Source organism: Pseudophryne corroboree, chromosome 2 (genome assembly GCF_028390025.1).
Source record: "Pseudophryne corroboree isolate aPseCor3 chromosome 2, aPseCor3.hap2, whole genome shotgun sequence".
Classification (NCBI taxonomy): domain Eukaryota; kingdom Metazoa; phylum Chordata; class Amphibia; order Anura; family Myobatrachidae; genus Pseudophryne; species Pseudophryne corroboree.
In genome coordinates, this window is record NC_086445.1 from 229,047,423 (window position 1) to 229,073,979 (window position 26,557).

General features: G+C 43.8%; 1 protein-coding gene across 4 annotated transcripts in view; it reads right to left on the minus strand.

Moving 5' to 3' along the window:
• The window catches only part of LRP1 (LDL receptor related protein 1), a 486,645-nt gene that overhangs the window by 306,965 nt on the left and 153,123 nt on the right, over positions 1–26,557 (minus strand). For all 4 annotated transcript variants that reach the window (XM_063952427.1, XM_063952428.1, XM_063952429.1 and 1 more), the window contains 3 exons: positions 24,983–25,102; positions 22,003–22,131; positions 14,760–15,023 (listed from right to left, as the gene is read on the minus strand). In XM_063952427.1, coding sequence (XP_063808497.1) covers positions 14,760–15,023; positions 22,003–22,131; positions 24,983–25,102 — 513 coding nt within the window. The remainder of the gene's footprint in view (positions 1–14,759; positions 15,024–22,002; positions 22,132–24,982; positions 25,103–26,557) is intronic.

Consider the following 26,557-nt stretch of genomic DNA (forward strand, 5'->3'; position numbering starts at 1 on the left):
GCTTTTAGACAGTAAATTAGTCATTTTCAATCCGCCTCACTTTGCTGGCGGAATCTAATAAAAAAAATTAAAAAACATGGTGTTTTTTGTGTTTTTTTTTATTGGTAATAGCATATCTATTTATGTTAGAAGGGATTAGGCACAAGTATTTTTCAGATATTTTTTAAAATATATATATATATATATATATATATATATATATATATATATATATATATTTTATTTTTATTTTTTTTAATGGAATGGGTTAAAAATCAGAAAAAAAACTGCGTGGGGTCCCCCCTCCCAAGCATAACCAGCCTCGGGCTCTTTGAGCCGGTCCTGGTTGTAATGGGAAATGACAGGGGATCCCCCGTATTTTTAGAACCAGCACCGGGCTCTGCGTCCGGTCCTGGTGCCAAAAATACGGGGGACAAAAAGCGTAGGGGAGATAATGCCACAGCCGGGGGACACTGATATTGGTCCCTGCGGCCGTGCCATTAAAACTCCAACTAGTCACCCTTGGCCGGGGTACCCTGGAGGAGTGGGGACCCCTTCAATCAAGGGGTCCCCCCCCCTCCAGCCACCCAAGGGCCAGGGGTGAAGCCCGAGGCTGTCCCCCCATCCATGGGCTGCGGATGGGAGGCTGATAGCCTTTTGTGAAATTAAAGAATATTGTTTTTTGCAGCAGAACTACAAGTCCCAGCAAGCCTCCCCCGCAAGCTGGTACTTGGAGAACCACAAGTACCAGCATACGGGGGGGGAAACGGGCCCGCTGGTACCTGTAGTTCTACTGCAAAAAAAATACCCAAATAAAAACAGGACACGCACACCTTGAAAGTACAACTTTATTACATACATGTCGACACACACACATACTTACCTATGTTGACACGACGTTCGGTCCACTTGTCCAAGTAGAATCCACGGGGTGTACCTGAAAATAAAATTATACTCACCTAAATCCAGTGTCCAGTGATATTTGTAATCCACGTACTTTGAAAAATAAAAAAACGCATTTACCCGATCCACACGGACTGAAAGGGGTCCCATGCTGACACCCCCCTGTGACTCCTGTCACAGAAGGTCCCTTCAGGCAATCAGGGAGCGCCACGTCCTGGCACTCTCCTGATTCCCTATGCGCGTCTGAGCTGGCAGACAGCGCATCGCACAGCACCTCCATTAGTTTCAATGGTGGGAACTTTGCGGTCAGCGGTGGGGTTACCCGCGGTCAGCCGCTGACCGCAAAGTTCCCACCATTGAAGATAATGGAGGGGGCTGTGCGATGCGCGTCTGACAGCTCCGACGCGCATACAGCCAATTAGGAGAGTGCCACGACGTGGCGCTCCCTGATTGGCTGAAGGGACCTTCTGTGACAGCAGTCACGGGGGGTCTCTGCATTCGGGGAAAGAGGTCCCATGTGTAAACATGGGACCCCTTTCAGTCCGTGTGGATCGGGTAAATGCGTTTTTTATTTTATTTTGCCAAGTACGTGGATTACAAATATCACTGGACACTGGATTTAGGTGAGTATTAAGTTTATTTTCAGGTACCCCTGATTCGTCGACATTGGAGACGTGGCAGTCGGCATGTCAACATAGGTAAGTATGTATGTGTCGGCATGTGCGAAATAAAGTTGTATTTTTAAGGTGTGCGTGTCCTGTTTTTATTTGGGTATTTTTTTTGCAGAAGAACTACAGGTACCAGCGGGCCCGTTCCCCCCCCCCCCCGCATGCTGGTACTTGTGGTTCTCCAAGTACCAGCTTGCGGGGGAGGCTTGCTGGGACTTGTAGTTCTTCTGCAAAAACCTATATTCTTTCATTTTTACACATGGCTATCAGCCCCCCATCCGCAGCCCTTGGATGGAGGGGACAGCCTTGGGCTTCACCCCTGGCCCTTGAGTGGCTAGGGGGGACCCCTTGATTGAAGGGGTCCCCACTCCTCCAGGGTACCCCGGCCAGGGGTGACTAGTTGGGTATTTAATGCCACGGCCGCAGGGAGCGGTATAAAAGTGTCCCCCGGCTGTGGCATTATCTGTCCAGCTAGTGGAGCCCGGTGCTGGTACAAATAATACGGGGGACCCCTACTCTTTTGTCCCCCGTATTTTTTGCACCAGGACCAGAGCCTGGTGCTGGTTGTTAAAATACGGGGGATCCCCTGTCATTTTCCCCCCCGTATTGTGGCAACCAGGACCGGCTCAAAGAGCCCGAGGCTGGTCATGGTTAGGATGGGGGACCCCACGCAATTTTTTTTCGGGTTTTTTACCGTTTTTTTGGCATTTTTTAATATCAAATCAAAATCCGTCAATTGGCCCATTTTTCGACAGCGGGACTGTCGAATCCGTTTTTTTATTGATATGTCGAATTTCGGCACCCGCCGGCCGGAATTCGACGGTCAAATTAAAAAACGGGCGAAAAATTGCCGCAATTCGCCCGGAATTGCATATACCCCCATATCTGGGGTACAGTAGTAGGTGCTGCGTTCCTGATTCTTAGATATTCAGAAAGAAACACTTGTATACAGAAGGTATTATGATGGCTGTGTAACATTTGTGCAAAAACCTACATGCAGAACACCCACAGTGATGCTACAATATATATGAAAATAGGCCTTAAAATGGGAACTACAAGGGACCAAGAATAAAATGACTAAATAAAGGAAATCTCTCTGTCTATAAGGGGAAACAAGGCATATTGTAAGCAAGGGCTGCCATACAGGTGTGGCTCATGTACAGTCAGGAGAGAGAATTAAAGAAGCTGGACTGCCCTGGGTACAGCTAGTGTGGCTACAAGAGGAGGTCTCTGCGTATCGTTTTGAAAGAGGAGATTTTTGGAGTGCATTTGATAGATTATTAGGTGACCAAGCCAATTCAACTTGTTACTTATACTCTGCAAACGGCGTCTGGGCCAAGTAACAGCATGCGAGTTGTGGCAAGTGACCAGATTATGCAATTTAGCCACAAGATTTAAAAGCATCAGTTTTTTTAAAGGCAAAACCAGGTTGCAGATTTAAAACTACCTAGATTATGGAACTTGCCGCAACTCACAGGCCATTCCATTTATCCCAATGTCATTAGTGGAACCTGAGAAAAGAATAGGCAGGAAACAATGCAGCTCTGCGGAACGAATCAGCAGAAAAGGGCAATAGCAAGAGTGTGGGCAGAAGAACAGACCAGTGAATAAGTTATCCGTGCAGTATTCTTCCATAGACAACAAGGACTCCGCTCAGCTACGACACTATCATGTGGAAAATGAAAGCTGCATCCTTCCTGCACATATCTACATACTGGTATACTCACTGGGATGCCATATATTGGTTACATGTGATGGCCAACACCCTATTAGGAGGCTTTATATTGGTTTTGTTTTCCAGTTTTAGCAACTACTTTCTCTTTCATCCATCTGGGAGACGCTGCGTTGTTACTTGTGGGTTAGAGTGTGTGGATGGGAGTTTGGCACAGAACCTATCAAAACTAACTCATCCCCCCTCTAACCCCTCCAATCTCCAGCCTACCACTAGATCACCTCAGTTTTAGTTTTGTGCCTGAGGAGTACAGGCACAGTTTTCCTTATCTATAGATTTTAGTTAGGTTTTATTTATTTATTTTAGATTTTTCAGTTATACTTAGTCCCTGTTCACAGGTGACAAGTATAACAGGAGTGGGGTTAGTCAGTTATACATTTTACCCACTCCTTTTAGCCTCCCTATCCGTTTGATAGATAGACAGTGTCTAGATAGAAAGTCAATAGATAGACACCATATATTAGACAGACATTAGGTCGACAGTGTCAAAAGGTCGACATAAAAAGATACACATTTTTATTTAATGTAACATGTTTTTGGATTATTTCATACTTTCTCTATCCATGTCGGCATAGAGCTGGTTATAAACCTTGTGGCGAGCGCAGCGAGCCACCGTCCCCAAAGCGTGGCGAGCGAAGCGAGCCCCGCGAGGGTATGCCTTTCTACAATTGGGGGTCCCAGATGACAAAACTATCCACACAAACCACAAAAATGCAAAAAAACATGGTGTCTACCTTTTTCATGTCGACCTTTTGACCCTGTCGACCTTTTGACCCTGTCGACCTTTTGACCATGTCGACCTTTCGACCTAATGTCTGTCTAACATATGGTGTCTATCTATTGACTGACTAAATAGACACGATCTATCTTTCATACCGGAACCTTTAGCCTCTGGGGAGTCACCATACTTAGGTCACTGGGGCTTACTCGTTCCGGGCTCAGATACGAGGAGGCAACAAATCTGTCAAGGTAGGACCAATCTGTAGGCACAGGTGGGCTACCTTCCTAAAAATTTTCAGTAATCCCCCCCCCCCCCCGGTTTGACAGGGGGGGGGTTATATACGGCAGCGGACGGGGTCACTCAGATCACCGCCGCTAGTTTGACAAGAACAGAGCGCTGAGGTCCCTTCCCGGAAGGAGACGTATAGCGCGGTGCTGGAAGTACTAGCGGACGGGATCACTCAGATCACTGCCGCTAGTGTAACAGAGCAAGGTCCCTTCACGGAAGGGGACATAGGGTTACTGAAGGGGAGCGGTAGCCGCGGCGGGACGCAGGAGGGGAGATGACGTCTTCCCGCCTTGCATTCCCGCCCTGCAGCGCCTTCACGGCCGCCATCCTCACTCTGTGGGGGCGAGACTTGGCTTCAGGCGCCATCTTCTTGTTTGCTGCCGGAGTGGAAGCGGGGGACGCTGTGCTGAACGCACTGACAGGATCCAGCGTCTCACCCTATATATATCACAGGCGTGGAGCAGCATAATAGCAAGTATTGCTAGGCTGTTTATTTTGTAGAAATCGGATTCATTTTACGTTATTTTAGTACTCACACTGTGAGCTTTACAGGAGGGGTACACTATATTTCAACACATGTAGAAAGTTGTTTTTTTCTGGAAACATTATATAGAATTTTCCTGGTTGTTTGGTTATTGTTTATTTAATAAGTCACTGATAGAAAATAGCAATGGCCAGTAAGCCCGACAAACCTACTAAAGGGAAGACAGGCTCAGCTGTATATTTTGCCTGTTCTCAGTGTGGTTCAAAGCTGTCAAAGGGTAGCATGGATCCTGGTTCGCTCTGCATGGCATGCTCCCTGACACCTACAGTAGAGCAGCCTAGTGTATCAGCGGATCAGTCAGTCCCTCTATGGGCCAGGAACATGGCCGATGCTATTGCCGATTTACGTCAATCCCAGTCAGGTGTTGATTCTGGTCAGTCGGCTATGGAGCCGCCTTGGGCAAGGAATATGGGTAAAAGTATTGCAGACTTAGCAGTCTATTAACAAGATTGTGACCGATTCAAGTTCAGCGGTCGCTAAACGACAGCATCTGTTGCCCGCTATCACCTTCCCAGGGAAGGACTTAGATACGGTATCCGCTCCTCTGGAGGAGGGTGAACTGGAGTCTGAGTGGGAGGAGGCTTCCGCCTGGGAAGAAGAGGAATTATCTACAAGTTCAGGTGTCAGATTATTGATTGAGGCCACCCGTCAGACTCTTAATCTTCAGGATTCGGCGCAGACTTAGTCAGGCTTCTTCAAGCGTCAGAAAAGACAAGTAATAGTCTTTCCATCTTATACTCATTTCGCAGACATTTTGAAGGAACCTTGGCTTAAGCCAGATTCACGATTTCAGGCTCTTAAGAAATTAAGATTTTTGTATCCTTTTGCAGATGAAGACACAAAATTCTGGGAAACTGCTCCGAAGGTCGATGCTCCTATTTCTCATTTGGCGAAGGCTACGGTAATTCCTTCAGTACAATCAGTGACATTAAAGGATCTAACAGATCGAAAGATTGAAGCTATTCTTAAATCTATGTTTGCTTTATCAGGTATTTCTCTGCGTCCAATGCTTGCTAGTGCCTGGGTCCTTAAAGCCGTTGATGACTGGTTGGCCCAGGTGGTATCTGGCATGCAGTCGGATGACCCATCAGAGGCTATTCAGTTGGCTGAACAGATCTCGGAGGCTGTCACCTTTGTTGGTGAGGCCTTGCTAGACTCTGTCTCGCTACAGTCGCGGGTATCTGCTCTGGCGGTTGCAGCGAGGCATGCGCTTTGGCTTTGTGTTTGGAACGCGGACTCGGATTCAAAGCATACATTGACAGCGGTTCCATTTGAAGGAGAGTTCCTCTTTGGTTCAGAGCTTTAGAAAATTATCTCTGACACTACAGGTGGTAAGAGTCCGTTTCTTCCAGTTGCTCCTCAGAAGTCAAAAACGAATAGATTTCGGTCCTTCCGTACTCAGAGTAGGGGCGGTTTCCAGTCCTTTCGAGCCTTTTCAAGATTCCCACGTAGAGGCGTGTACCGTGGTACGGGCGCACAGGCACCTCGAAGAGCGGCAGTCAAGCCTGCCGACCAGCCTGCAGCATGACGCAAGGACTCCGCCGGAGGGATCATTGGTGGTGGGAGCGCGGTTACTACAGTTCAAGGAGGTGTGGCTCCTGTCGCATCCGGATCGGTGGGTGACTGGAGTCATAACCCGAGGTTACATTTTGGATCTCGAAGAACCTGTTCCACACCGTTTCTTCATCACTCCTCTTCCGATCGATCCCTCCAGACGACGAGCAATAATTCAGGCTACTTCCACGCTTTTAAAACAAGGAGTAATTCGTTCAGTTCCCAAGGCTCAACGCGGTCAAGGGTTTTACTCAAGTCTTTTTCTAGTAAACAAACCGGACGGTTCATTTCGACCCATTTTAAATCTAAAATGCCTGAATCCTTATCTTTCTGTCCAGAAGTTCAAAATGGAGTCGATTCGTTCGATCATCGCAGCCATGGAACCAGAGGAGTTTTTGGCATCTATCGACATAAAGGACGCTTATCTCCATGTTCCAATTTGGTCGGGTCATCAATGTCTGTTGAGGTTCGCACTAGGGCCTTGGCATTACCAGTTTCAAGCTCTTCCTTTCGGTCTTTCCACGGCCCCTCGAGTGTTTACAAAAATATTGGGTCACGTGGTGCCGGTCCTCAGAGGTCAAAGGATCAACATTACTCCTTACCTGGACGATCTACTACTAAAAACTTCCTCGCCGGAACTTCTTCAACAGCACCTACAACGCACCAGGACCACTCTGCAGTCCTTCGGATGGATTGTGAATTTCCAAAAATCTTCCCTGACTCCCTCTCAGGAGATAGTGTTTCTAGGTCTACTGTTCGACACAAGGAGTCAGAGGGTTTTTCTGCCTCAGGACAAGATTCAGGATCTCAGGTCCAGGATTCGCTCTCTGTTGCAATTGCCGAGGGTATCGGTTCTCAGATGTATGCAGGTGTTGGGCAAAATGGTAGCAACATTCGAGGCGGTACCATATGCCAGATTTCATGCTCGTGCCCTTCAGTCGCAGATTCTGGGCTCTTGGAATCAGATGGGTCCGCATCTGGACTTGCAATTATGCCGACTGTCGGTTCAGACTCGACAGTCTCTACTTTGGTGGCTTCACAGTCCCAATTTAACCAAGGGAGCACGGTTCACTGTCTGGGAATGGATGATGGTCACCACGGACGCCAGCCTCACCGGTTGGGGGGCGGTGTTTCAGTCTCAACATCTCTAGGGGCTTTGGAGCGTTCAGGAATCGAAGTTACTGATCAACATTTTACAGTTAAGAGCAATTCGGTACTCTCTGGTTCAGATACAGGACAGTGTCAGGGGTCACCCAGTACGCATTCAATCAGACAACGCCACAGCAGTAGCTTACATAAACAAGCAGGGAGGAACTCGCAGTTGGAGAGCCATGAAGGAGGTCACACATATTCTAGAGTGGGCGGAGAGGTGGATTCCGACCATATCCGCAATTCACATTCCAGGGGTAGACAACTGGGAAGCAGATTTCTTAAGCCGTCACATGATACATCCGGGGGAATGGGAACTTCATCAAGAAGTCTTTCTGACCCTGGTGTCTCAGTGGGGAACACCCGACATCGATCTCATGGCATCCCGCCTCAACCGAAAGTTACCTCAGTACGGCTCTCGCACTCAGGACCCTCAAGCAACGCTAATCGATGCATTGACAGTCCCATGGAAATTTCATCTCGGCTATGTGTTCCCTCCAATTCCCTTGATACCGCATCTTCTTCAACGCATCCGCAGAGAAGGTCTACCAGTCATTCTTGTAGCACCGGACTGGCCTCGACGTCAGTGGTACACTCTTCTTCGCAGCATGGTGGTCGGAGAACGGTTCCGTCTTCCTCTACGACCTGATCTCCTCTTACAAGGACCTGATCTCCTCTTACAAGGTCCTGGTCACCATCAGGATTTAGATAGTCTGGCTTTGACGGCTTGGTTCTTGAATCCAACATTTTAAGAGCTAAGGGGTTATCTCAACCAGTGGTAAAAACTATGCTTCAGGCTAGGAAGCCTGTCACTTCTCGTATTTATCACAGGGTATGGCGTATTTACATTGCTTGGTGTGAGAAGCGTGGGTTGTCCCCGCACCTCTTTCGTTTACCTCGTCTGCTGTCTTTTCTCCAGGAGGGTCTGACTAAAGGACTTAATTTGTCTTCACTTAAGGGACAGGTTTCAGCACTGTCGGTACTGTTTCAAAAAAGATTGGCTGTCATTCCAGAAGTTCAGACTTTCCTTCAGGGTGTACTCAGGATTCAGCCTCCTTTTGTACCTCCGGTTCCACCATGGGATTTAAATCTGGTTCTTCAGGCTCTCCAGAAACCTCCGTTTGAACCATTAAATTCTGTTGAGTTACGTTTTGTTACTCTAAAAGTGTTTTTTCTCTTGGCCATTGCTTCGGCTAGGCGTGTTTCTGTGTTAGCAGCTCTTTCTTGCAGACCACCTTTGTTGGTTTTTCACGACAATCTAGTGGTTTTACGTACAAAGCCTTCCTTTTTGCCTAAAGTTGTGTCGGCTTTCCATATGAATCAGGACATTGTTCTTCCGGCGTTTGTTCCAGACTCTTCTGGAGGGGATTGCCATTTGGCTTCATTGGATGTTGTTAGAGCATTACGCATTTATTTGTCCCGTACAGAATCTATTCGGCGTACGGATACCTTATTGATTTTGTTTGCTGCGCCCACGCGTGGCTGGCCGGGCTCTAAAAATACAGTGGCGTGCTGGGTTACTTCTGCTGTTAGGCAGGCTTATGTTTCCTCAGCGTTACCTGTTCCTGATTCTTTGAGGGCTCATTCGACTAGAGCTGTTGGGGCCTCTTGGGCTGTGCGCGGTGGGGTGTCTGTCAAGCAGTTATGTCGAGCGGCAACCTGGTCTACCGTGCATACCTTCACAAAGTTCTACCGTTTTCATACTTTTGGTTTGGAGTCTGCCTCTGTTGGGCGTCAGATTTTACGGACGGCTATGCCATCCATGTCTCCCTCCTCTAATTAGCTTGCTTTGGGTAATCCCACAAGTAACAGCGCAGCGTCCCCCAGATGGATGAAAGAGAAATAGGGATTTTTGTTACTTACCGTAAAATCTCTTTCTCTGATTCCATCTGGGGGACGCTGCGATCCCTCCCGTACTTTTGTCTGGTTTACTTGGTCATGTTCTATTCTATCTCCTCCGGCTTTGCTAAACGTTAACTGAGGTGATCTAGTGGTAGGCTGAAGATGGGAGGGGTTAGAGGGGGGAGGAGTTAGTTTTGATAGGTTCTGTGCCAAACTCCCATCCACACACTCTAACCCACAAGTAACAACGCAGCGTCCCCCAGATGGAATCCGAGAAAGAGTAGTAACAAAAATCCCTATTTTATCTATCCCCGATTCCTTCAAGTCCTACTGGCTGTTCAATGCCATGACAGTCCTTTCAGCCTTTTCAGTAGGAATGGAGATGGTTTTTTTGTGAACCTCTAAGTAATTGGTGCCTGACTGAGCTATTTAACTGTTCCCTGATCGGGAAAGAATGTGGCGGGTGCTCATCATTTACGCTTCCACCCTCCTAAGGTGGTGAGCAGAAATGTGCAAAAAGTTGGCCTTTTAGTGCGTCCAAACACCATTTTCCTTGTTGCACCAAGTACTTCAGATGGGGTTAGTGATTTTTTAGCACCTATTTTGGCACAAGTAATTACTACTTGTGTCAAAATAGGTGCTAAAAAACAATTAACCCCAAAAAAACAACTGAATAGCTGTCGGTCACGCACATTACTTAGTGGTGCACAAAAAATTCAGCTGAAGGTGAAACTCATATTTAGTAGCAAATGAAGTAAATTAAGTCAGTCCCAAAGTGATCATGTTTGAAAGTCCCCCCAATAACCTCTGAAGCTGGGACAGGGTTTGTTTGCATGTTGCATTAGCCAGAATAGATTTTGTCCCACGGTAACTAGAAGCCATTAACAACATTTACTGTTAAGCGGTTTCTGTGTAAAATACTCGCACACACGATTCCTCTTAATCGTCAAAGACATAGTCAACAACATTTTTATTTTACTTCCGCAGGTTGAGAACGAAATCAAATCTGCTACACAGATTCATCCAACAGCTGCATGTGAATTCATACTATTAGGGAAAAAGGGGGCTCTCCCAAAAGCGCTCATCTGAAAATATATTTTTATAAAGGAGTTAAAAACCCACAACAGGAATGTGATCCACCCTACAGAAGCTACGGTTATACAGCTGTGGCTTATTCTGCAACTGATACAACTGTCTGTATGTAGGCTTGACTTACCCCTCTGCTGTAAACCTTACTGACAGCTCTCAGACACTGCTGCACATTCACCATTCTCAGCAGGTGTGGAGTCAGGCAGTGCAATGTGTGATTGACAGCAAATTTAATAAAAGAAATACATAACTAAAAGGTAATTCAATTATAATGAATTTGAATTGGGTAGAGAATTCTAAAATAAATAAAAGTCGTGGATGAAAAATTAAATGTGTTGCAATGTTATAGGCTTGTCAAAACAAGGAAGAGATTATTGATTATTATCAATTTAACGTCAATAAAAAAAAGTTCGTTTTGAAGGTCCCTTTGTCTGAATTTATTTAAACAGTTGACTATTCATTAAGGGAAATTGTTTTTAAATATCAATATTAATATCTCTATATAAATATACACACACACACACACACACACACACACACGTTGTGAATTTCAATATCTAGATCCCAGAGCAGGCCTGGCCAACCTGTGACTCTCCAGCTGTTGTGAAACTACAAGTCCCAGCATGCCCTGCCACATTTTTGTTATTACAGAATGCTAAAACTTTGGTAGAGCATGCTGGGATATGCAGTTTCACAACAGCTGGAGAGCCACAGGTTGGCCAGGCCTGTCCCAGAGGGAGAATGTCAGATCGGTAATGTCAGCATTCTTTTGCCTTCCTTCCTTTGCGCAAGTTACCACATTTTGCAGCAAAACATTCCTGACTGTTCACGCACTGCTCCCTAATACATATCCTCCCATAGCCTGTTTTGGCTGTGCTCACGTGTAAAGCTCTAAATGACTAAGCTTCAGTTTAAATCATCGCATAAGTCTTCGGCTGCTGTCTGTACAGATTGTCTCTTTACTATGCCAGTAGCACGCAGGCCAATGACACATCAAAACTGGCATTTAAACCATCTTAGAGGAAACACAGCTGGGGAGCCCTCCAGCTCTATGCGTTTAGCTGGAATATTTCTACTTTAACCTCAGCCCTTTGGGGAAAGAAGAAAAAAAAAACCAACAACATTATTTTATATCCTATATTCCTACATATAAACTCAATGTGTTCCAACATTATTTAAATTCAGAAAAAAATAAACTTACATGCACCAACATACAATATTACACTTCAAAAGTGTAAAGCTAAAATCGTGTTCACATTCAGCTTCCTAATGTCAGTGAATAGACTGAGGGAAATTTGAACTAATCTTTTAACAGATATTAAAGAAAAATATATATTTGAGGAAGGTCAGTAAAATTAGATCCCCTGTACACATTGGGGTATATAAAATAAATAAATATTATATATATATATATATATATATATATATTTATTTATTTATTTTTGACAACAATTATTTTCAGATTGTTTGGGGCCTCTACATTTGGTTAGGATTTTCCATAGCTTAAAGGTTTTCATATAGATGTATTTATTGCTTATTTCTATAACTGCAGGAGAAGTTAGCTCCTGGATAACAGACATTCAAAGTGGCTCTGAGGCCAGGGGAGAAGACTGGCTACAAGTGTAGATCAGTTGTACATCTCAACCTCCCAAGAGCTGCAGTGTTGGATGTGGGGTATTGGCAAGGACAAGGACCCATGATGCACAAGGGTCCTGGGAATTTCACTTTTTAAGAACTAATGCGGTTGTCTTGAGTGTGCATCTAGGTTCATAAGATGAGACAGAATCTTCTACACTAGAAACGAAGGAACTCTCAACGTATTATATCACAGGAGCCTCAAACTGCATTGTGTGGGGAATGAAGTGTTCTGTTTCTTCTCTGGAAATGTGAACTAACTCCAAGTACAGTCCCTAAAGCCTCGAAAACATCAACACTGAAGAAAAAAAATCTGTTAAGAGCTTATACAAAACCTTGTACTGTTTCCTCGCCAACACAGCATTCAATGTGTGTTCTCAAAGCCTCCCTGTAGCATAGTGTACTATGGGCTGGAGTAGGGTAATGCGTTAGTGGCTGATATACGCAATATGGCTGAAGCATTGTTTGTGAGTGTACAGACCAAACTTGGTGACATTATTAGGATTATCAACATGTAAATCAGGGATTCTACTCTAGTATTTAAAGTACTTACCAGGCTTTATTTAAAGACTAGAGATGAACACCTGATATTAATGTCCATTAATAATCCCTTACAGGAAATACAAGTCATAAGACGTAATGGAAAGGATTATCCTTTCATGAAAGGCCAGGCCTAGGGCTGTTTGTCTAAAGGATGCAAGTGCCCTAGCAAAAAGGAAGCTATATACTGTATAATCATTGGCCCGATCAGCCATAATAGTGTATGGCCACAACATAGCACTAACTATCACTGTGTCAGGCGTGAGAAATCTTCCAGCACATCCGAAAAATGCAATAATTGGTGTTCAGATAGTGGATATACTCATACTCACCATCAGACAGAGAGACTAATGGGCCCTACACGCTTCTAGATTTCACTAAACGATATGAACGTTCTCATTCATTAATGAATGAGAACTCGTTCATACCGTTAAGTGTGTAGGCACCAACAATGAACGATGCGCGGCCTCGCTCATCGTTGGTGCCGGGTCGCTTATGCATGCAAGCCAATATGGACAATCTCGTCCATATTAGCATGCACTGCTATGGAGCCAGGTGACGGGGGGAGTGAAGAAACTTCCCTCCCCCTGTCGCCTGCCGCCGGGTCGCCCGCCGGCCAGCTCGGTGGCGGGACGGGTAACGTGTAGGGCCCTTAACTATCTCGCAGTGTATGGATGTCTGTCTGATAGGGAGTTTATACCCCTTTCACATCGCAAACTCAGGCCAGACCCAGGTTTTGAACACGGGTCCAACCCGGCTTTGACCTGGGTCAGAGCCTTTCACATCGCACTATTGACCGGGGTTATTCTGGGGATATTTTAGGGTTGGTACCTTTTTACTCAACCCGGGTTGCCCATGTTAAAACAGTGTGATGTCATTTTAAAAGGACTTTCTTGGCTCACAATGGCGAGGTTACTATACAGTAAATAAAAGGAGGGGCTCTGTGTGCAGGCCTCAGTAAGCTGACATGGAAACAGCCAATCAGCACTATTTTCTCACACCCTGATTGAATATCCCGAGTCTGTAGCTTTTACATGCACAATAACATGGGTCCAACCCGGGAATAACCCTTCTTTTAACCCGGGTTGAAATACCGGGTCGGTCGACCCGAGTTATATACTCCTTTCACACTGCCAATGCCGGATCCCACCCGGGAATTGGAAACGGGTCCTTCCGGGTGGGATCCAGCATTGGCAGCTGCTGCAGGCTTTCCCGACCCAGCAATATGACGGGGGGGATTGCCATAGCAGCAGGGGGGGGGGGGGGGTTCTGAGCCGGCGGCGGAGGTGGAGGCTGCGCTGGGAGATGAGATCATCTCCGCTCCGCCTCTCCCTATCTAGTAAATGGGTCCCATCAACTCGGGAGCCCGTTTACGCAGCCACTGACCCGGTATTCAACCCGGGTATAACACTGCTTTATACCCAGGTTGAATTTCCGGGTCAGGCGACCCGGGATTTCGGCTATGCCATTTTCACACTGCACGCCGACCCGGCGATATGCCGGGTCGATACCGGGTTATTTGTGCGGTGTGAAAGGGGTTTTAATGACTTTGGTGCTTTCACACCGCACCTCGACCTGGGTCGTCACAGCAATTATTTTGACAATATGAAGGGGTATTAACTCTCACAGTATATGGTTAGCATAAGATAACAGATTAAAGAGACAGCTATCACTCAACCAGCACATTTTCTTTCATATATGGCAAGAATTCTATTAAATAATAGTAAAATATAAGATTTATCGATTTGGAGCACGGCAACAGAAAAACAAGGTGTAAAAGGTGCCTAGGGATGAGGAGGGGGGGGGGGGGGGGGATTCTACACCGGTAAATCCCAACTTGACAGACATTGCTTTCTTTTACCTGTAAGAACGACTGCTCTATAGGCACAACCTCTCAAACACTGCTCAATATAAGCTACAAACACAACCATGTACTAATCAAATATATTCAGAAGCCAAAAGCTACATTGGTATACCATAAATACAGTGAAACCGTATCACAGCATACAACAGACACAACACTGGGATGAAGTACGGACAAAAACAATGGTCTAAAAATGGTATGCTAAAAGGAAATGCAAGGTCTATACAATGAATAAACCCGTATAAACTTACTATGCAGGCTCAGAGAGATGTTGATGGTACGCTCTTCTGTAAAACCCTTCAGGTTTGGAATTTTGGCACAGTTTAGTGTAGTCTGGGAAGGGCTGTCTCCCATATTGATCCAGCACACCGTCTCCTCAACATAGTTGAAATCCATTGCAGTTGTTTGTTTTGTGCTGGTTGGGTTAATAGTTGGCACAGGAGACCCATTCAAGTATGTGGCTAAGATATTCTGCGTGCTGGCAATAAGCAACACTGTAGGTCTGTCAACTGGCTCTAAGAAAGGTAGAAAAACATGTCATTAAACATTTTATAAGGACAGATCATCATAAAAATATCTGCAACATTTAAAAAAGTAACTTTCCGAAATAGAAGGTTATTGAGCGTGCAATAGTTTACAAAATTTTCAGGTTAAAAAAAAAGAAATGTAATTAAAAATACATAAAAAATTAAATACAAATGCAGTTTCCAGTGTGATACTGCACAGCGGCAGGAACAGCAGCTTCCTCCAGAAGGAGATGTAGCCTGCAGTCAGTGGTATAATAATCCTCTGCAGCAATGTATAGGTACTAAAGGCTCAGGAGTTATTTCTTCATTTCTCCTCCTTGGACGCAGAGTAGTAAACAAACAGAGCCCGATTTGGAGCCGATTTGTCATTGTTTGCAGTGCACATACGTCAGAAGGGAACACTTGCATCCTATTTAGAGTCATAAGCAACTCAATCACATCTCCACTTGCAGCTAAAATGGGTATACCTGGGGCACTTGCTGCAATAAAGCATAAGAGTGCCGTGGAAATGTAGACAAAATCGCAGCCTATTCAGAGAAAAGCTTATGCAAAGATAAAGAAAAGTCAGATTTTTTTTTATTTTATTTTTTGCACCCAGGATCGGGCTACTGCAAATTCTTGCTGATCGTGAAAACGGCTGCTCTCACACGCAGATGCAAAGCAACAGAGAGGCGGCATAAATGCACGTTTGTGGCTATTTTGAAGCATATTTTTTTCTTTTTTAAACGGATAGCAGCAGCACCGACCAGCTCTGATAGAGCACTAGGGCTTGCCGCAGCTCAAATATCCGATCCGCACGCTTGGAAATCAAGGACGTAATGCTGCCAGGTTGGGCACTCGCTGCTATTTCAAACCCAGTGAAGGGAGAAAGCTGCTTTCCCTCCACACAGTGCTGGTCTCCTCCAGCAGCAGCAGGGAGACTCCCATGTGCTGGGCACTGTACACCGCGCTGTGACTACTGCCACAGAGAGGAGGGCGACGACAGCACCACAGCAGCAGAGAGAGGGAAGCTTGGTAGCATCAGTGTGCAGCAGCCTCAGACACGTCAGCTCCATGGCAGCTTGTGGAGTCATCGGTCCCCAGCCCAGGAGCACATAGGGTAATAGGGAGGAAAGGGGGGGGGGGGGGGTGGAGTGGCACTACTACTACTCCTCCTCCTCTGTAGCATTATGTGCAAGGGGCACTACCACTAATGTGTAGGTGTACCGTACAAGGGGCACTACTACTACTGCGTGGCATACCGTGCAAGGAGCACTACTACTGTGTGGCCTACCGTGCAAAGGGCACTACCACTACTGTGTGGCGTACCGTACAAGGGGCACTACTACTACTGCGTGGCATACCGTGCAAGGAGCACTACTACTGTGTGGCCTACCGTGCAAAGGGCACTACCACTACTGTGTGGCGTACCGTGCAAAGGGCACTACCACTACTGTGTGGTGTACCGTGCAATGGGCACTACCACTGTGTGGCATACCGTGCAAGGGGCACTACCACTGCGTGGCATACCGTGCAAGGGGCACTACTACTGCGTGGCATACCGTGCAAGGGGCACTACCACTACTGCGTGGCATACCGTGCAAGGGACACTACCACTACTGCGTGGCATACCGTGCAAGGGGCACTACCACTACTGCGTGGCATACCGTGCAAGGGGCACTACCACAACTGTGTGGCATACCGTGCAAGGGGCACTACCACAACTGTGTGGCATACCGTGCAAGGGGCACTATTACTGTGTGGCGTAATGTGTATAAGGGACATAACGGTGGTGTAATTTGAATTGTAGTTACTATTGTGGGAGCCCATTAATCATTCAATACTTGCGGCTTAATCCCAGAAAACTGCAAATATTTAGTATCACCTTAATGTATCACTGAGGGACTGCAGCAGATATCTGTGATACATGCTGCGTTCCCTCCATTTCCGCCTGCAGCTGCAACCCCGCAGGCTTCTATAGGGCAAGCGATGTTGGCAGATTTATCAACTTCCAGAAGACTTTACCAAAAATGAGGGGCGTGTCTTGCAAGGACAGAGTATCCTGTGAGGCAATGACCCTTGTAGTGATGCCACAACCCTTGTAGCGAGGTCACTACCCTTTTCCAGATGTGTTTGTCACTGCTAACCACACCCCCTCCCCCTATTTTGTTCTCCTGGATTCGCACCTGTCCATCAGCAATACCTAATATCGTGTATTTTGAAATAAAATTTAAAAAAACAGTAATAGGGATAGGGGGAGAGTGAATAAGTAGGCACAGATGGGGGGAGAGAGAGAGAGAGAGAATAGATACAGAAGGGAATAGAGATGGGTGGTACAGGGGAAGAGATTGGTCCAAAATTGTAGTATAGAATATTGTAATGTGTGACTAATCATCAGCATATTCTATGTATCACTAACTGGTCCCATGTTATCATGTACGAAGCCAGAAACAGAAGTGATAAATGGAAAATCATTATGCAGAGATATTTTTGTCACCCTAACATTATGTGAAGATTCCCACCAGAGAATACATAACAGAAAATTATAAATAGAAATTACTGCAGTTTTGATTATTTCACAATTTCCTAAAACTTTAGTGCAAGTGATATGCAATAATACACTAATAATATTCTAGTATTCCATATACTTGAGAATTCAACAACAACAAAAAAAAACTAACCCTGGAATTAAGTATTTACTCCTCTATTTACTAAGCCTTGGACGGAGATAAAGTACCAATCAACCAGCTCCTAACTCGTTTTTCAAAGCCAGCCTGTGACATGGCAGTTATACGCTGAGTGGCTGGTACTTTATCTCCGTCCACGTTATCTTCATCCAAGGCTTAGTAAATAGACCCACTAGTCTGTAGGTAGGCGAGCACGGGACTGGAGTGAGCTGTAAAAAATGAGTCTATATCTAACCTACAGTCTGTTAGTTGTAACATATATCCCCCACCTGCTAAAGCCGTTAAACGAGGGTGGATAGGTGAAGGGCTGGATTACCTGTTAGATTTCATACTGACACACAGCACACAGCTTCCCACGGCAGGCACTGCTTGCTATAACTCTCCTTCTGAAGCTACAGGCCATGTCCCTCCCTCCTCTAATCTATCCATCTTTTTCATTGGCTAAGCAATTTTTTGTGAGAGCAGCTACTCCGCAAAGACAGTTGTCATTTGATAGGGTGTGTGATATAGATGTGCAATAAGGTATTTTGCAGAATTTGAAGTAGTCAAGTTGTTGAGGAATAACGCGCCAAAGTCGTGATTTTTTTCCCATAGAAAAAGCATTGAGAGGCGAAGCACACTTTTTACCTTTGGATTGTAAATTGCAGCGAAGCCCTTGACAAGTCCTGTTGATGTATTGAATTCTTTCTAAGACTTATACAGTAAACGGTCAGGATACAGTAAACTCTAGATGAACGCATTATAAGACACACAATAAAATTATTATTTTTTGCTCTGTTGACTAACTGCATATGATTCTGACTTACAGAGACCTCTGCAGCTGACTGGACATATCTGATTCCCTGTCAGTAACCCTGCAAATCTTTTATGCAGGACTGCACAGCTTGGGCTAAAAAAGCATGTAATTGTAAGAATTAGGCTGGCAGCACTACACTCTGGAGTACCCCAGCCCTCCTTCCCCCCCTCCCCCCTGTCCATCCCCGCAGTACAGACCCTGGCTTGCCACTAAGGACTTTTTACTTCATGCTGAACTCAGGCAGCTGGACCACTACATTGATTAGCAGGTAACACGCTCCCGGATGTGGATGATTCACACACAGATCTGAATCAAGACTCACAGTCGGTCATTCACCAAACTACCTTATGCTTGGTGAATGAGAGAGCGGGCGACATATAGCTAGTGCGTCGAAGGGGGTAGGCAAACAATATGTCTGTGAATTATGTAATTTACAGACATTTCACGACAGCTGTGCAGCACAGCCGTCGACAGATATATATGGAGATACAACGGTGCATCTGGCTGTGTGTACAATTGTTGCAGGGACAGCCCAGTTGTGACGTCAGACATGACACATCGGGCGGACGATCGGTTTGTGTGTATGCACTTACCAATCATTAGATATTTCGGCCAGATGTGTACCCAGCTTTTGTCTGCTAAAGAGAGGGGTTGGGTATGGAATCCCGGCGGTTGGGATCCCGGAGGTCAGAATACAGGAAGCAGGGTGAGTACTAGAAAGCCCGGCTCGCTATGCTCGCCACAGGTTCTATTCCCACTCTATGGGTGTCGTGTCCACGAGTGGGAATAGCCGGGGCGCTGCTGTTGGCAATTCTCAGCGGTCGGGATCCCAGTATCAGTATTTTGACCGCCGGGATAGTAACTACATCCCAAAGAGAGACCTGTCAATTGCCAGGCAAAATCTTTTGTGGTGACCTCTCTCTTGTCCTGCAGTTTCAGCATATGTAAGCCAATTTGTGTCTGCCGATTACCCAGGTGTCCATTAATTGCCATGTTTGGGAAGACCCCAAGTTCCATGTGCCTGTGGCCAGATAGGCTACAACTCAAAAAAAATAAAAAATAAAAAATAAAACCTTTTTGTTTAAACTCTATTTTTGCAAATATATACATTTTCTATCACCATAGAGTATTGAAGTCCTATTGCTGATATTATTTGGTGTGCTGGGAGATACTGGTCTTCTGCATCTTGTTAAGAATAACCTCTCCCTTTCATGTACCTGAAGAACATTCCTGAGTTGAGTGAGCAACCCCCATTTAATAGTGATATCTATCTAGTTTGGAAAACAGTCCAGGCCTTGGCAGGAGGGAAGAAATTAATACAGTTGGCCAGTTTAACATATCTTGTAATATGTGGAACTAATGTTCCCTGTTGTTACATAGAATACAGTCCGGTGTGTACCAAGTGAGTGCAGAGCATTTTTTGTAAATATATTAAAAAAAAAAAAAAAAAAATTCCACGGCAATATGAAATTTAAATTAGAAACCGAAATATTCCTGCGAAAAAGGGATGTTTGGGTCCCCAAGTAACTATCCTCAATATACTGTCCAAAACTGATCCTGCCCACACACCAGTGTAGACTATTTATTAGGGTGCAGAAAGAACCCTAGGTCTACTCGGTCTCTGGTATTTCCTTAATAGTAGTAGCCGCCGCAAGGAAAAGAAGCAGCTGTCAAAGTAATGATTGGTCAGATGGGTGTCGCTATGGTCAGTGGTGAACCCAGCCAGTATAACTGGTCACTAGATTATTGGTTACACTGATAGATGGAGTTCAGTATGAAATACCAGCAGCCGGGATCCCAACCGTCAATATACCGACAGCGGGATCCCGGCCACCAGTATGCTGGCAGCGGGGAGAGCACTAAAAAGCCCCTTGCGGGCTTGCTGCGTTCGCCATGCTGCGGGTGCGGTGGCTCGCTGTGCAAACCACAGGATATATTCTCCCTCTATGGGTGTCGTGAACAGCCACAGAGTGAGAGAAGCCTGTGGCGCCGCTATTTAGGCAGCTTTTCACTGCTTGTTGGGATTCCAGCGTCGGCACTGTGACCTCTGGGATCTCCACTAGCACGATTGTAATCGCTTCCCAATAGATGCACCGTCAAAATTCATTTAGAGCAAAGAAACGAATCCAAAAGGAGAATAATCCAACCTGCAGCCCAAATCCAGCCTTTAAAACACTTACCTGGTGTGGTCGCATCAGATGCACGCAAGCCAGGCTCAGCTTCCCTTGACATAGTCACATCTGACGCGACCAGTCAGAAACATCCACTGCACCGCACACACTGCACCCATTATAAATACACCAGTGCTTCCAGCAACCCCTTCCTCTCCCCCACCCCCACCCCACTCCCACCCCCAGCCCCTCTGCATGCTTGTTCCCTTCCCTTGGAGGGAGAGCACCACCACCCAGCGGCTGTAGAGAGGAGCAGACACCAGGGAAAGGTCAATGAAACAGCCCTCAGCCTCCCAACATATACCCAATGGCTGCGGAGAGGAGCGGACGCTGGAGAAATGTGTAGCTGCAATGTCCTGATATTTCAATCATTGATGGTACTACTGACCAATATATTTAGATTCAAAAGAAAAAAAAGATGATGTTCTGTGTTTAAAAAAAAAACAAATACATGTTTTTAATGAAATCACGTTAAATACGTTTTAAATAGATGCTGTTAACATAGGCCCTCATTCCGAGTTGTTCGCTCGGTAATTTTCTTCACATCGCAGCGATTTTCCCCTATTTGCGCATGCGCAATGTTCGCACTGCGACTGCGCCAAGTAAATTTGCTATGAAGTTTGGTATTTTACTCACGGCCTTACGAGGTTTTTTCTTTGTTCTGGTGATCGTTGTGTGATTGACAGGAAGTGGGTGTTTCTGGCGAAAACTGGCCGTTTTATGGGAGTGTGTGAAAAAACGCTGCCGTTTCTGGGAAAAACACGGGAGTGGCTGGAGAAACGGGGGAGTGTCTGGGCGAACGCTGGGTGTGTTTGTGACGTCAAACCAGGAACGAAACTGACTGAACTGATCGCAGTGGCAGAGTAAGTCTCGAGCTACTCAGAAACTGCTTAGAAATGTCTATTCGCAATTTTGAGAATCTTTCGTTCGCAATTTTGCTAAGCTAAGATTCACTCCCAGTAGGCGGCGGCTTAGCGTGTGCAATGCTGCTAAAAGCAGCTTGCGAGCGAACAACTCAGAATGAGGGCCATAATTCAGTCATGAAAAAAAAATGTGAGTGGTTTTTGGAAAACATATTAGCCAGTTAAATGGGTGTCTTGCAGCCATTATCACACAGCTAAATATATACTGCATTATAATTGAAGTTTATTGAAGCTTCATCGACTAAATACATAGAAACAGATTCTCAATAGTTTCAGGACATAAAACAACAAGTAGAAGTCCTTCTGATACTCTTACCACCCAAGCAGAACTCCTGCTTTCCCATGTGCTAGCTTACAGACCGTAATAAAATGCTGCATCACCAGAATTAAGCAAACATAAACAAGTATTACCATTCTTAGCTTTGCAGGACTTGTTGTCAGGCTGCAGCAGATATCCCTCCACACATCTACAAGTGTATGACCCTTCAGTGTTCTGGCAGGTCTGGCTACACGTTCCATAAAGCGTACATTCATCAAAGTCTAAGGAAAGACGAGAGGGTGAAGAATTCATATTTCCAGAGGTGGTTTCATCAAGTTACTTAACATATTATTAAACACAGTAATAGAGTATATAAAGTATTTCTTAATTATTTAATAGTACCAATAGGCAAGAAAAAAAAAAAAAATATATATATATATATACATATATATACACACATACATACATACATACATACATACATACACATACATACATACACAGGTTGAGTATCCCATATCCAAATATTCAGAAATACGGAATATTCCGAAATACGGACTTTTTTTAGTGAGAGTGAGATAGTGAAACCTTTGTTTTTTGATGGCTCAATGTACACAAACTTTGTGTATTAAACAAAGTTATTAAAAATATTGTATTAAATGACCTTCAGGCTGTGTGTATAAGGTGTATATGAAACATAAATGAATTGTGTGACTGTAGACACACTTTGTTTAATGTACAAAGTTATAAAAAATAATGGCTAAAATGACCTTCAGGCTGTGTGTATAAGGTGTATATGTAACATAAATGCATTATGTGCTTAGATTTAGGTCCCATCACCATGATATCTCATTATGGTATGCAATTATTCCAAAATACGGCAAAATCTGATATCCAAAATACCTCTGGTCCCAAGCATTTTGGATAAGGGATACTCAACCTGGTATGTATGTATGTATGTATGTATGTATGTATGTATGTATGTATGTATGTATGTATGTATGTATGTATGTATGTATGTATGTATGTATATATATATATATATATATATATATATATATATACACATACATACATACATACATACATATATATATATATATATATATATATATATACACATAGATAAAATAAATAAATATATATATATATATATATATATATATATATATATATATATATATATATATTTTATCTATCTCACCAGTCTACAAAAGGTGTAATTTGTTCCATGGTCACAGAACAATGTACAGCATCACGTTTTTGTCAAAATATAAAGTGCCTCTGTGACCATGGAATAAATGACTCTTTTTGTAGACTGGTGAGTGCACCCCTGGATTTATTATTGTAATACAGATTTGTTTTTTTATCGGTGGCTGCATAGCAAGAAAGGTTGCTCTGTAACAGTTTGCAGTAGGCTTTCCTATTAGTTATATATGTCAGACAATTAAATGCCAAAAACATATGCAAATATTAACTCTATCTCCTCCAATATCCCATATCAGCAAAATGCCGGTCTTTTAAGGAGCTTTTTTTTTATATACAGGTTGAGTATCCCATATCCAAATATTCCGAAATACGGAATATTCCGAAATACGGACTTTTTTGAGTGAGAGTGAGATAGTGAAAACTTTGTTTTTTGATGGCTCAATGTACACAAACTTTGTTTAATACACAAAGTTATTAATAATATTGTATTAAATGACCTTCAGGCTGTGTGTATAAGGTGTATATGAAACATAAATGAATTGTGTGAATGTAGACACACTTTGTTTAATGCACAAAGTTATAAAAAATATTGGCTAAAATTACCTTCAGGCTGTGTGTATAAGGTGTATATGTAACATAAATGCATTCTGTGCTTAGATTTAGGTCATATCGCCATGATATCTCATTATGGTATCTAATTATTCCAAAATACGGAAAAATCCGATATCCAAAATACCTCTGGTCCCAAGCATTTTGGATAAGGGATACTCAACCTATATATATCCAGAACCATAGTTCAAATTATTAGTTCTAATTTGTTAAATTAATTACTCAAATAATGCGCAGGATCCAATTACTATTTTAAAGTAAAATTAGTCTACACATTTTAGTTACACCTCAGTACTCAGGATATTGCTACCAGTTTTTATGTACAGATGTTTCCACATAAACCTATCCTCAAGTGGAACCAAACAGCCCCATTTACAGCATCTAGAACTTGGCGACTTAGCTGCACCAAATCACTAATATCTAATTCCTGGTACACAAAGGGCCTAACACAGGTCTGGTCGTTATCTGTGAAAAGATGTAAAACTACAATGGCACCTGAATCAGGGCTCTATAACCAACTCAGACACAAGTGGAGGAAGACGTGACACAGTGGTGGAAAACGTGACACAGTGGCACAGTGGTGGAAAACGTGGCACATTTGTGGAAAAATTAAAATGCTAAATTGAGGGAAAAGGCAGTTTGGAAATTGCTACCAGTGGGTTGAGCAATATGGCACAAAAAGAAGAGGTGCATGAAGACAAATTTGCGTTACTAACTGGTTATAACAGTAAAAAGGTACACCTTTACAAAGGATGTGGTGAAGGAGCTGGCTGACTGGATCTCGGCAGTCTGCATACTGCAGCTGGAATCCTGACAGATGTCACAATGCCACGGGTGTGTGTGTGTGTGTGTGTTAGGTTTAGGCACCACCCAGGGGGATTAGGGTTAGGCTGCGGTGGAAGGACAGCTAGGGTTCAGCACCCCCAGGGAGGGTTAAGCTACGGCAGGGTTAGGCAGTAGGGATTTAGGCACCTCCGGGGGGGAGGTTAGGGTGAGGCATTAATGGGGGAGGTTAGGGTTAGGCTGTGTGACGGGAGGGTTAGGATTAGGTGGTAGGGTAGAGCCCTAAATCACTCCAGTCAGGATCAGTATTATGACCACTGTAATCCCGTGCGTCGGCAATTCCTACTGAACCCCTTTTCAAAATATGTTTTCCTTCACATCTTATTTTTTTATTTTCAGTTTGCTTTTTTTAAAGTGACTATCAGCATTGTGGTCTATCTGAATATTTGTTAGAACATTATGCAATTAAAGACAGAGCTGAGTCACAATCATGTGCTTTTGATCCATTGTGCAAGAAAAATTGTTACTGACCATTGCAAGTCTTGCCGTCTTCAGCGAGCTGGAAGGAGGTGTTACAGTAACATACTGGTCCCGATGTGGTACGTGCACAGTTATGCTGACAGCCCGCTATGGTACAGTTGTGAGCATATTCTAGGAAAGGAAGAGTAGAGAAGCACAAATGTCAGCAAATAGTCTATTACATAGTAATAATATCCTGTTTAAAATACATTTTAGGAGAACGCACATTTAAAGCTCTGTCAAAACAGATCTTATTGCAACACTGTGGTAAAACTGAAGTTCACACTGCTTCCACATAGAATGCACAACCCTACCAGCAGTCAGAAATGTACACCTAAACCAGCACGAGCCATTTCATGCTCCTAAATTGTAAATTTGGGTTTACCAGATCAGATATTCACGTTATGCCGTGTGATCCGGTTAAACACTGTTTTTACATTGGTTATATATTGATGTATAAGATATTTCAGACTCTGGAAAGCTCTGGCGGTGTCTTTCAACCCATGGGGTGGGGGTAGATTACAATACTTGAACATATAATACATTTGTATTAACTTTGCGTTTGCAGCTACTTTAAATGGCTAACAAAATATAGTGTCCGATCATCTGCCAATAATAATGATAATAATTTATGATTAGTATAGTCTTTACATTTGATAGAATTCAAAATATACATTTGTAAATAAATACATAAAGAGCAAAACAAAAAATACAACAGCAAATTAAAAAAAAAACTGATTTTTTTTCAATTTTATTTGTTTTGAGGAGTTTCTTCTGAATATCAAATATATTTCAATTTCTTCTTTGTTTACTTTTCTGGACTACACAGTTGTTTTTGGTTTTTTTAATATATGTTTTTTAAACTTCTTTTCTTTCCAAAATAGTATATGCTGCCAATGTCAAGTGTCAGCCACACTGTTAACTAATATGTACAACATTTAATATTCAGTGTTCATGCCTAAGGGTTTATTTATCTTGTCTTTGGCAAGGAACAAGTCATAAATGAAGCAGTCACTAGCAGCAAAGGAGGAAATGGCAGCATCATGTCTAGTTCTCAGTGTACACAGAAAATAAATCTCCCTAGGGTTTGTATGCCTAGCATTCCACATGCAGAGAAGTTAATTGGACAGATTAATTATTATGTGCAATGATCCCATAAAGTGTGACTGTTCCACGGCTAAGTAATTGCCGCACGCAACAGTATTCAAAAAGTACTACCTTTCACAAAAGCTCAACTCGAGCAATGCATGGATGCAAAGGGTTCTGGGAAACGATAAGCAACTGAACCAAAATGTTCTACCAGTCTATCAATGAAATGAGCACTTAAAGATCTGCATTATATTCGGGTAGTGTTCCAGTATTTTAGAAGCTAGACTGCAACACCATTATGTGAACAAAATGCTGTGCTATAGGCATCACAATTTATCTGGTTCAGGAAGTTTATAAAACAATGTTTCCAAAGCAAAAGTTTAGTACATCAAGACAAAAAAAAACTGCTGCTGAATGAGAGCTGCGATTGCTGGCCAGTTGATAGCCAGATTACTTCTTTTTCACTTCCCTTGGATAACCTCAAATATGCTACTGTAT